Here is a 12,596-nt window from a genome sequence, read left to right as displayed (position 1 = left end):
AACAAATTCCTCTCCCTCTAAACCTTTAACACTATGGCAGTCCCAGTCAATGTTTGGAAAGTTAAAATCCCCAACTTATTATTCTTACAGATAGCTGAGATCTCCTTACAAGTTTGTTTCTCAATTTCCCTCTGACTATTAGTCTATAATACAATCCCAATAAGGTGATCATCCCTTTCTTATTTCTCAGTTCCACCCAAATAACTTCCCTGGATGTATTTCCAGGAATATCCTCCCTCAGCACAGCTGTAATGCTATCCCTTATCAAAAATGCCACTTCCCCTCTTCTCTTGCCTCCCTTTCTATCCTTCCTGTAGCATTTGTATCCTGGAACATTAAGCTGCCAGTCCTGCCCATCCCTGAGCCATGTTTCTGTAATTGCTGTGATATCCCAGTCCCATGTTCCTAACCATGCCCTGGGTTCATCTGCCTTCCCTGTTAGGCCCCTTGCATTAAAATAAAGGCAGTTTAATTTATTAGTCCTACCTTGTCCCTGCCTGCCCTAACTGTTTGATTCGCTTCTGTTCTCAACTGTACCAGTATCAGATTGATCTCTTTCCTCACTATCTCCCTGGGATCCCCCCCTCCCCCCCCACCCCCCACCTTACTAGTTTAAATCCTCCCAAGCAGTTCTAGCAAATTTCCCTGCCAGTATATTAGTCCCCTTCCAATTTAGGTGCAATCCATCCTTCTTTTACAGGTTGCTTCTATCCCAAAAGAGATTCCAATGATCCAAAAATGTGAATCCTTCTCCCATACACCAGCTCCTCAGCCATGCATTCATCTGCTCTAAGCTGCCAGTCCTGTCCATCATCTGCCTTCCCTGTTAGGCCCCTTGCATTGAAATAAATGCAGTTTAATTTATTAGCCCTACCTTGTTCCTGCCTGCCCTGACTGTTTGACTCGCTTCTGTTCTCAGCTGTACCAGTCTCAGATTGATCTCTTTCTTCACTGTCTCCCTGGATCCAACGCCGCCACCCCCCCCTCCCACCTTACTAGTTTAAATCCTCCTGAGCAGATTTAGCAAATCTCCCTGCCAGTATATTAGTCCCCTTTCAATTCAGATGCAATCTGTCCTTCTTGTACAGGTCACTTCTACCCCAAAAGAGATTCCAATGATCCAAAAATGTGAATCCTTCTCCCATACACCAGCTCCTCAGCCATGCATTCATCTGCTCTATCCTCCTATTCCTGCCCTCACTAGCTCGTAGCACTGGGAGTAATCCAGATATTACTACCCTTGAGGACCTCCTTTTTAAATTTCTGCCTACTCTCTATAATCTCCCTTCAGAATCTCAACCTTTTCCAGTATCAGAACCAATGTCATTGGTTCCAATGTGGACAATGACCTCTTGCTGGCCCCTCTCCCCTGTGAGAACATTCTGCACTCTCTCCGAGACATCCTTGGTCCTGGCACCAGGGAAACAACACACCATTCTGCTTTTTCTCTGCTGGCCACAGAAACGTCTGTCTGTACCTCGGAGTACAGAATCCCCTAACACAATTGATCTCTTGGAAGCCGACGTACCCCTCGTTGCATTAGAGCCAGTCTCAATACCAGAAACATGGCTGTTTGTGCTATGTTCCCCGGAGAATCCATCACCCCCTACATTTTCCAAAACAGCATACCTGTTTGAAATGGATATATATACAAAAGACTCCAGCCCTAGGTGCCGACCTCTCTTACCCTTCCTGGAGTTAACCCATCTATGTGACTGTATCTGAGACTTTCTCCCCTTCCTATAACTGCCATCCATCACAGATAGAAGCAAATTCCTCATCGCTTCTATCTGTCTCTCCAACCGATCCACTCGATCTGATAAGATTCGCATCCAACAGCATTTATGGCAGATATAATCCGCAGTAACCCTTAAACTCTCTTTAAACTCCCACATCTGACAAGAAGTACATATCACTGCAAAGGCCATTTTTGGTCCTTCACAATCTACAGACCCAGAAAATAACACCGTCTTATTCCTCTACAAACACTGCACCAGGTTAAATTAATAATTATGGCTTATATTTTAAGTTTAATCAAAAGACTTATCTCCAAAAACATATAATCAAGAAAGAACCCACTGTACTCACTAATACAGCCTTTCTCTTGGACAGACTTTAAACAACAATTAACTTATCTGATTCCTTGTTGTGAACTTCGCCCAAACCGGTTCCTCCAAGATTAATTGTGAAATTCACTGTTTGTTAATTTTTCCAGATGCACTCCGATGTCCAGCGATACATGAATTCAAAAACAGCAAAGGCAGTAACTGTGCAGGTTCTCTCTCTCTCTCTCGCTCTCCTCCACTGTCCTCACCATGTGCTTCCTTTGTCTGCTCTTCTCCATTTTAAAAGTGCTGTTGTTTTAACTTTTGTTTTCCAAAGTTCCAAAACAATGCAACAGCATATAAAACCGTAATTGCTGCTCCTGAAATTTGAGGAAATCACCTCCAGCACCTAAAATACCTCAAAAAAAGGAGCAGCTCTTACAGACAGAAATTTTTCCTGTCCTCCATCTTGGATTACCTCTTTGTTCAGCAACACTCCATAGGACCTTACCATTAGTTGTATAAGTCCTGCTAAGATTTGCTTTCCCAAAATGCAGCGCCTCACGTTTATCTAAATTAAACTTCATCTGCCACTTCTCAGCCCATTGGCCCATCTGGCCAAGATCCTGTTGTGATTTGAGGTAACCTCCTTCGCTGTCCACTACATCTCCAATTTTTGTGTCATCAGCAAACTTACTAACTCTACCTCTTATGCTCACATCCTAATCATTAATATAAATGATGAAAAGTATTGGACCCAGCACCGATCCTTGTGACACTCCACTGGTCACAGACCTCCAGTCTGAAAACAACCCTCCACTACCACCCTCTGTCTTCTACCTGTGAGCCAGTTCTGTATCCAATGGCCAGTTCTCCCTGTATTCCATGATATCTAACCTTGCTCACCAGTATCCCATGGTGAACCTTGTTGAACGTCTTACTGAAGTCTATATAAAGATCACATCTACCATTCTGCCGTCATCAATCCTCTTTGTTACTTCCTCAAAAAACTCAATCAAATTTTAGATTAGATTACTTACAGTGTGGAAACAGGCCCTTCGGCCCAACAGGTCCACACTGATCCGCCGAAGCGCAACCCACCCATACCCCTACATTTACCCCTTACCTAACACTGCGGGCAATTTAGCATGGCCAATTCACCTGACCTGCACATCTTTGGACTGTGGGAGGAAACTGGAGCATCCGGAGGAAACCCACGCAGACAGGGGGAGAACGTGCAAACTCCACACAGTCAGTTGCCTGAGGCAGGAATTGAACCCTGGTCTCTGGCGCTGTGAGGCAGCAGTGCTAACCACTGTGCCACCGTGCCGCCCACCAGTAAGTTTGTCAGACATGATTTCCCACACATAAAGCTATGTTGACTATCCCTAATCAGTCATTGCCTTTCCAAATACATGTACATCCTGTCCCTCAGGATTCCCTCCAACACCTTGCCCAACACCAACATCAGGCTCACTGGTCTATAGTTCCCTGGCTTGGCCTTACCACCCTTCTTAAAAAGTGGCAAGACGTTAGCCAACCTCCAGTCTTCCAACACCTCACCTGTGACTATCGATGATATAAGTATCTCAGTAAGAAGCCCAGCAATCACATCCCACACAGGGTGCACCTGATCAGGTCCTGGGGATTTATCCACTTTTATGCATTTCAAGACATCCAGCACTTCCTCCTCTGTAATATGGATATTTTTCAAGATATCACCATTTATTTCCTTACAGTCTATATTTTCCATATCCTTTTCCACAGTAAATACTAATGCAAAATACTCGTTTAGTATCTCCCCCATTTTCTGCAGTTCCATGCAAAGGCCGCCTTGCTGATCTTTGAGGGGATTCTGGATCAGTGGTGCTGGAAGAGCACAGCAATTCAGGCAGCATCCAACGAGCAGCTCGTTGGATGCTGCCTGAACTGCTGTGCTCTTCCAGCACCACTGATCCAGAATCTAGTTTCCAGCATCTGCAGTTATTGTTTTTACCACCTTGATCTTTGAGGGGCCCTATTGTCTCCCTACTTACCCTTTTGGCCTTAATGTAGTTGTAAAAACCCTTTGGATTCTCCTTAACTCTATTTGCCAAAGTTATCTCGTGTCCCCTTTTTGCCCTCCTGATTTTTCTCTTAAGTATACTCCTACTGCCAATAGCCAATGTTGTCCCATTGTTTAGGAAGGGTAGCAGGCATAATCCTGGAAATTACAGGCCTGTGAGTTTCACGTCAGTGGTAAGGAAATTATTGGAAAAGATTCTCAGTGACATATATGCATTTAGAAGCAAATGGACCTATTTGCGATAGACAGTATGGTTTTGTGCGGGAGAGGTCATGCCTCACTAACTTGATCAAGCTTTTTGACATTCTCCTATGCTTTCTGCTACTCCATCAATATTTGTGTTATCTGCAAACTTGCTGATCATACCAATAGTGCCCTCTTCCAGATCATTTATGTATATCATAAACAACAGTGGCCCCAGCACTGATCCCTGTGGAACACCATTGGTCACCTTTCTCCATTTTGAGAAACTCCCTTCAACTACTACTGTCTGTCTCCTGTTGCTCAACCAGTTCTTTATCCATCTAGCTAGAACATCCTGTGCACCATGTGACTTCAGCTTCTCCATTAGTTTACCATGGGGAACCTTAACCTAACTAAAGTCCATGTATATGACATCTACAGCCCTTCCTTCATCTATCAGCTTGGTCACTTCCTCAAAAAACGTTGTTAAGTTGGTCAGGCACAATCTCCCCCACACAAAAGGTTGTTGCCTATCACTGATAAGCCCATTCTTTTCCAAATATAAATAGATTTTATTCCTCAGTACCTTCTCCAACAACTTTCCCACCACTGACTTCAGGCTCACTGGTCTGTAGTTACCTGGAATATTCCTACTACTCTTCTTGTACAGGGGGACAACCTCACTTGTGTTTAAGGATGCTACAAAGATTATCTGTCAGGGTCCGAGCTATTTCCTCTCTCACTTCCCTCAGCAACCTGGGATCGATCCCATCCGGTGAGCTGGCCAGATGGATACAGAACTGGCTTAGTCATAGGAGACAGAGGGTAGCAGTAGAAGGATGTTTTTCTGAATGGAGGATTGTGACTAACGGTGTTGCACAGAGATCAGTGCTGGAACCTCTGCTGTTCATGATCTGCATGAATGATTTGGAGGAAAATGTAGCTGGTCTAATTAGTAAGTTTGTGGGCAATACAAAGATTGGTGAAGTTGCGGATAGGGAGGATTGTCATAGGATATAGGTCAGTTGGAGGTATGGGCAGAAAAATGGCAGATGGAGTTAAATCTGAGGTGATGAATTTTGGAAGGTCAAGTATGGATGGAAATTATACAGTGAATGGCAGAACCCTTAGGAGTATTGATATGCAGAGGGATGTGGGTGTGCAGGTCCATAGATCACTGAAGGTGGCAGCGCAGGTCGATAAGGTAGTAAAAAAGTTGAAAAGTGTGGCCCTGGAAAAGCAGTTTAAGCAACATCTGAGGAGCAGGAGGATCGACATTTTCGACAGGATGTAGATCAGTTGGAGGCATGGATTCTCCTGCTCCTCGGATGCTGCCTGACCTGCTGTGCTTTTCCAGCACCACACTTTTCAACTCTGATCTCCAGCATCTGCAGTCCTCACTTTCTCCAAGGTAATTAAAAAGGCCTATAGTATACTTGCCTTCATTGGAAAGGGCATCAAGTATAAGGATAGATATAAGCTGCAGCTTTATAAAACTTTAGTTAGGCCACATTTGGAATATTGAACACAGTTCTGGTCACTATATTCCCAGAAGGACGCGGATGCTTTGGAGTGGGTACAGGAAAGGTTTTCCAGGATGTTGCCTGGAATGGGGCAATTTAGGTATGAAAATTGAAAAGACTGGATTTATTTTTACTGGAGCTCAGGACATTGAGGGGCAACTTGACAGAAGTTTATGCGATTATGAATGGCATGGATAGAGTGGAAAGTATGAGGCTTTTTCCTAGGGTAAAGGAATCAATTTCTCGGGGACACAAGTTCAAGGTAGGAGGGGGGATGTTTAAAGGGCATGTTTTTCACACAAAGGGTGGTGAGTGCCTGTAAGGTGCTGCCAGAGCAGGTGGTGGAAGCAGCAACAACAGCAGCATTCAAGAAGCACCTGGACAAATACATGAATAGGAAGGGAATAGAGGGATACAGATCCTGTAAGTGAAGACAGTTTTAGTATGGAAGGGCAAAATGTGGTGTCACAGGCTTGGAGGCCTATTTGTTCTTTGTTCTGGTCAACATGTGACTCCAGAGCCACAGCAATACGTGAGAACAGTGGTTAGCACTGCTGCCTCACAGCGCTAGAGACATGGGTTCAATTCCCACCTCAGGCAACTGTCTGTGTGGAGTTTGTACATTCTCCCCGTGTCTGCGTGGGTTTCCTCCGGGTGCTACGGTTTCCTCCTACAGTCCAAAAATGTGCAGGTTTGGTGAACTGGCCATGCTAAATTGCCCGTAGTGTTGGGTGAAGGGGTAAATGTAGGGGAATGGGTCTGGGTGGGTTGCTCTTCGGAGAGTCGGTGTGGATTTGTTGAGCTGAAGGGCCTGTTTCCACACTGTAAGTAATCTAATCTAAATATGGTTTACCCTTAAAAGCCTTGGTGAATTTCTTGTGGATGGTACACATTGCTAATATTGCACGTCAGTGAAGAAGAGGGTGAATTTTGAATGTGGTGGACTAGGATTGATCTACTGAGCTGCTTTGTCCTGGATGGGGTCTAGTTTCTTGGATGGTGTTGCAGCTACAGTTAACCAGGCAAGCGAGCAGCATTCCATCACACTGGTGAACTGTAGATGATGGACAGGCTTTGGGGAGTCAGGAAGTGAGTTACTCACTGCAGGATTCCCTGCAATTGACTGTGAAAATCATGACAGCTAATCACAATTTTGTTTTCATGAGAAATACCCTCTCATTGTCTCTTTAACTCTTCTCCTCTGCATTCTTCCCTCCCTGCATGTACACACCCACACAACATCCAGTCAGCAGCTGCTGTACTGTAAACAGAAGCCGGAACCGTGATAAATCTTCCATTCTTCAGATCCAATGGGCGAGTGACTAAACGCAACAAAACCCCTCGTCGAAACAAAATCAGCCAGGCGCAGACCTGAAATGGCCGAGTAGCAATTTGATGCTGAACCAATTTGTATAATTTAATTTTTCTTTAGTCCAGACTACGCAGCAAATCACCCAGCATTTACCCACTGAAGTGCTGTGACTGAACATTGTGGGATTAGGCACTAAGCCAAACACATTGGCGGATCGATTCCAACATAACTTTGCCATTCGATTACCTGATTTGTTTATCAGGAGTGTCTTAACTGTCCATTTGGAATATTTTTTCTTTGAAGTTGAGTCGTGGTTTTGAAATTATAATTTGACCTGTCACGGGAGCGGAGTTCAAAAGTTAAAGTGAAGCTGATTTGCATGAGGCAACCTGTTGTGTGAACATCCCAAACGACTGACAACACAAGAAGACGATTGAGTTCAGGTTGAGCGTGGAAAGTGCTGGATTTATAAAAGTCTTTCTCTCTCTCTCTCTCTCCCTCCATTGTTTACTAATGTTTGAACGTCTGGCTTCAAGGTCCGGGATCGCACAACAAGGACAAAACAGTGTTTCTTGAGGATTGGATTGCAGGACGACCTACATACAGCAGGGAGCAGACAGGTATGAAGTCAGGAGGTTGTTAAATAGTACACTCCACATGCTTTTGTAAAGAACGGGCTTTGAAGCAAAATTCAAGCCATCGCTGGAAACATTGTTGCACAGTATGTTATTCCAAAAGCAGGGAAGATTCACAATTTTAATAGTGGATGATATGGTACATTCGCTGTCTTCACCATTTTTTCAATCTTTTCTGTTTGTATTGTATTCAATTAAAATCCAGCTTTGTTAGATTGGTTCTTAAAATGAGAGGGAAAACTACCAAAATTCAAAAACACAAGGAGATGAGGAAAATCCAACCACGGAAGATCCATGACAAGGCTGGAGTTTAAACCTTACCCAGGGATTACTGGAGAAAGAATCAATGGAAGATGATACCATGCAAAAGCAAATTGCTGCAGATGCTGGAATCTGGAATGAAAACAAAAATAGATACATTGCATAGTTTTGAGATTTGAGAAAAGATGAGTCTGGGTAACCAGTTGTGATGAATTTGGATTGCAATCATGAGAATGTGGGAAGCACAAGATTGTGTAATACCTTTTTGGAATTTGGGTATAACAGAACAGGAAAGCACAGAGAATAGGAATCCTAATTTCTTGGTGATGAGTGTTCAATGGGACCTGCATTTGAGATCTGAGAGAATAATTAAGGTGAGGATGACAATACAAAGAAGATGAATTTTTGAAAGTCATGAAATTTAAGCTCAGTTGCAAGGTCGGATAAATTCTGTATATTAGATACCAATGGGTTGTTTCAGCTGTCTGCAACCATCGTTCACATTGTCTCACACTCTTTTTCCAATCTAATTCTGTCATGTCCTCATCATCTTCCTGTTCATTATGCATATAAAGGCGGATTCCCTCATAGTGTTCAAATCTTCAGGCACCCAGTTCTAAAGCAGACCATTTCAGTTATGTTAAGTTCAACAAACATTGTGATGAAATCAGAGGAAGGTCAGATAATGTGAGAAAGTGTGGCATTCACTGAGCAGCATTGACTCTGGGATATGTTCTCTTAATACTGACCTTAGTCACCTCCAACTTTTATTGATTGACAGTGTCCCACGCGCCACCATCACCACATTTGAATACGTCTTATCCCTCTGCCAGGATAGGCACACCACAGGTAGTGACACAGTGATCAGTGGGAGAAGGAATTGTTTTGGAGCCCTCAGCATTGATCTTGGACGCCATGACACCTCATGGTATCAGATCTAACATGGAGAAGGAAACAGCCTGCTAGTTACCACCTTGCTCACAGTTTAGAGAAAAGAAGTAACCCCAAGAAAGGTAAATGCTAGAAAATATACAGATCAATCTCTGTGTGGCTCGCTAACAGGAGATAATTGAATGTTGTGGCTGTAGCAGTAGATGTTACCAGTAGGGTTGATGTTGGTAGTTAGCCAATCGATTTCAAGATTCTCAACTTTGCAGGTTGACTAAAGTTCCGTTGTCCTGGTTTCTTTTGACTGGCCTGCATGCTGAGGGAAAGAGTTATTTTCCTTTTCTTTACCAGCAGAGGTGTTTTACTGGCTGTTCGCAAAGCTGTGACCTTCACAGCACACTAACCCACACATGTCAGGCCACTCATGTACGCTGACAAGGGTTGAAGCTCACTTTTCATCCCTTACTCCCTGTCAAAAATGGAAAATATTTGAAAACTTGGAAGTTCAAAATGAAATCTGTCTTTCATCCAGAGTGTTGTCTTTTTTCCATCATGTTCACAGTTTGGATCAACTTCCATAAGATTACAATTCAATTTGTAGTGCTTTTTCACTTATTGAAACACTTTTGACCCCAAGCAGGTGTGACATTTCAAAGTTCTTCTCCAGACAGCCACTGGGTTTTAACTTTTCATCTCTCTCTTTCATCAAAAGTACACCCCTCTATTCTCAGTTATAGATAAAATCTGAAACATTTTCTGTTGAATAATTTAACTAAACCAAGCTATTTTATAACTTGAAACATGAAGACCAATTTCTAATTAACTTCATCCTCAATATTTAGAGTCTCATGATACAATTTGGCAGAAACATTGCAATCTTTCCAGCAAAAAAATAGTACCCCAACTGCACCACCAAGCTCACTGTTTACTCTATTTGGGATATCCCACTAGCAGTTGGAGAGTTTATTCACAGCCATTGAATACAGGTTGGCAGCATGTGGTTTGGCAAAGTGATTGTGAAGTAGAATGTATTCCAGGTTGTCAAGCTTCCCTTTTCCAACAGGAGGTAGACTGTGATAAGTAGGGATGTGTAGGTTAGGTGTATTAGTCTGGGGTAAATGAGGCCGATCATTCTGGCCTGAGACTTCAACTGTATCATTGATGCAGATTGAGGATCCGGCGGGGGGACAGTAAACTGGGCGCCACGTCCAGAGTCACAAATGGGCGGCACGGTGGCACAGTGGTTAGCACTGCTGCCTCACAGCGCCAGAGACCCGGGTTCAATTCCCACCTCAGGCGACTGACTGTGTGGAGTTTGCACGTTCTCCCCATGTCTGCGTGGGTTTCCTCCGGGTGCTCCGGTTTCCTCCCACAGTCCAAAGATGTGCAGGTCAGGTGAATTGGCCATGCTAAATTGCCCGTAGTGTTAGGTAAGGGGTAAATGTAGGGGTATGGGTGGGTTGCGCTTCGGCGGGGCGGTGTGGACTTGTTGGGCCGAAGGGCCTGTTTCCACACTGTAAGTAATCTAATCTAATCTAAAGTACACTCAAACCTTCCAGTTTGAATTGTAACTTTGGTCAGTAGAATGGTTTCCTACTGTCACAGTTTTTTCTTGTGTTCTGACCTTACACCATTTCATTCCTTGCTGAATAATGAATCTGTAATTTATAAATTATGGCAGCTGCATAAAATTCACAGACCTGAGTAGAACTCCATTCCACAAAGTGAAAGCCGTCTCATATTATAACCACGTAGGTGGGAGGTAAGGAGAGAGATCTGGAGAAATTCCTTTCCAGAGAGATTAGTTGAAATGTTGCCACAGGATATACCTCTGATGTTCTCCAACCTTACAAATAAGCTTCAGAGATCTCTATACTCCTCTAATTATGACCTGTGGTGCATCTCCAGTTTTAATCGCCCCACCACTGGCAGCCATGTCTTCACCAGCCGAGGCACTATGCTTAATCTTCCTAAATAATATACAAACAGAAATTGCTGGAAAAGCTCAGCAGGTCTGGCAGCATCTGAAACATGTTCCCTAAAGCCCAGCAATTTTCCATCTCTCATTGTTTCTTGAAGAGAAATCTTAAAACCTACTTCTTTGATTGAGCATGTCCTAACATGTCCTTGCTTTACTCAGTGGAAATATTTTAACAATACTCCTGTGAAATACCTTGTGATGTTTTATTATATTAAAGACAGTATATAAATACAAGTGGTTGTTGTAGTTGTTGGGAAAATGGCTAAATGTTTGAAGTATAAAAATGTAGTTGAAAAATGAAGGGCTTGTAGTTGAATGTAGTTGAAGAAGGGCTTATACCCGAAACGTTGATTCTCCTGCTCCTTGGATGCTGCCTGGCCTGCTGTGTTTTTCCAGCACCACATTTTTCAACTCTGGTCTCCAGCATCTGCAGTCCTCACTTTCTCCTAGTATAAAAATGTACAAGACTATGGACATTGCAGAGCAGTGTATTTTTGTCTTTCATTGCTCTAGAATAGAGCTGGTACTAACATAATGCTGTGAACACCCTTGCTATTGCTGCAGACCTCTGGTTCCATGCATTAGAGACACATATCTCAAGTTGAGATTAAGTTGACAAAGGCCAAATGTAGGGAGGCTTGCCTTAGATCTGACTCCATGTTATACCTGAATGGAATAGTTTGATGGTGATTCTGGATCCTATAACTGGGAATATATTTCACTATGGATTTGTGAACGTGTTTCTTTTCTCTAAGGTTTGGAAGAAAAATCGTCTGGAATTGGCTTTTACAGGTTAAACCAGTGCTTATCAAATAAGGATATACCCATGGAGCCAAAAGGTAGTTTTATCCAAACAAGTGGAAGGAGTAACACTGAAGAAGAGGCAATGACATTGAGCAAGGTAAATCAAATCAGCTACTATTTGGGAAGAATAAATAAAAACCTCATCAACTACAGATACTGGAAATCAGAAACAAAATCTGTAATTGTTGTAAAAACTCAGCAGCTCTGCAGCATCTGTGGAGAGAAATCAGCAGTAATGTTTCAAGTCCAGTGACCCTTTGTCCAGTTGCTGTAAAAGCACAGCTGACAAAGGGTCACTGGACCTGAAACGTTACTGCTGATTTCTCTCCACAGATGCCGCAGAGCTGCTGAGTTTTTACAGCAACTTCTGTTTGTGTATTATTTGGGAAGATTAAGCCAGCCTTCACTTGATTATGTGTGTACAAACACTGCACAACCAAATCCAAAATGAGCTGATAGTGAGTTTTCTTAAAGAAAAGCTCAAGACCTTAAAATACCAAAAAGTATTTTTGGTACTTGTATCTCAAGGCACAAAAATCTTTATATAAATTCAATGTATGTCGCATTTTGTGGAATGAGTTGGGTAAGTTTTAGATTTGACTTGTTTTTAATTAATCTCTATGCATATAAACTAGTGTTTTGTGGTTGGCCAAAATTACCTTCTGTAACAGTTTAAACAGTTTTATTTCAAACCTATGGTCCCAGCTATAATAAACATAATTGCTAAGTTTTATGTGGTCAGATAGGGTGGGGCATAAGTGTTTTTGGAAGCCTTTTCTACCACATAGGTGGCTCCTGTAAAATCTTTCTAATTTTCTGCTCTCAAGTCCAAACTTAGAAAGTATTTACAGAATAGGAACTGAACATCTGCCCACATTTATGCTCTACATGAACCTCCT

General features: G+C 42.8%; 1 protein-coding gene across 8 annotated transcripts in view; it reads left to right on the top strand.

The window, feature by feature from the left end:
* Positions 1-12,596, top strand: part of LOC122558870 (uncharacterized) — a 104,317-nt gene that overhangs the window by 56,043 nt on the left and 35,678 nt on the right. For 3 of the 8 annotated variants that reach the window (XM_087994128.1, XM_087994125.1, XM_087994127.1), the window contains one exon: positions 11,649-11,794. In XM_087994128.1, coding sequence (XP_087850254.1) covers positions 11,720-11,794 — 75 coding nt within the window. In that variant the 5' untranslated portion in view covers positions 11,649-11,719. Of the gene's footprint in view, positions 1-7,123; positions 7,572-7,664; positions 7,749-7,824; positions 8,399-11,648; positions 11,795-12,596 lie in introns of those variants that run through there. The other 5 variants (XM_043707752.2, XM_043707751.2, XM_043707750.2 and 2 more) reach the window with 5 other exon arrangements.

This window comes from Chiloscyllium plagiosum, unplaced genomic scaffold (assembly GCF_037043375.1).
Source record: "Chiloscyllium plagiosum isolate Xiang-an unplaced genomic scaffold, Cpla_swu_hap1 HiC_scaffold_14, whole genome shotgun sequence".
NCBI lineage: Eukaryota > Metazoa > Chordata > Chondrichthyes > Orectolobiformes > Hemiscylliidae > Chiloscyllium > Chiloscyllium plagiosum.
The sequence above is the reverse complement of the archived record's forward strand: the minus strand, read 5'-3'. Positions and strand labels throughout refer to the sequence as shown.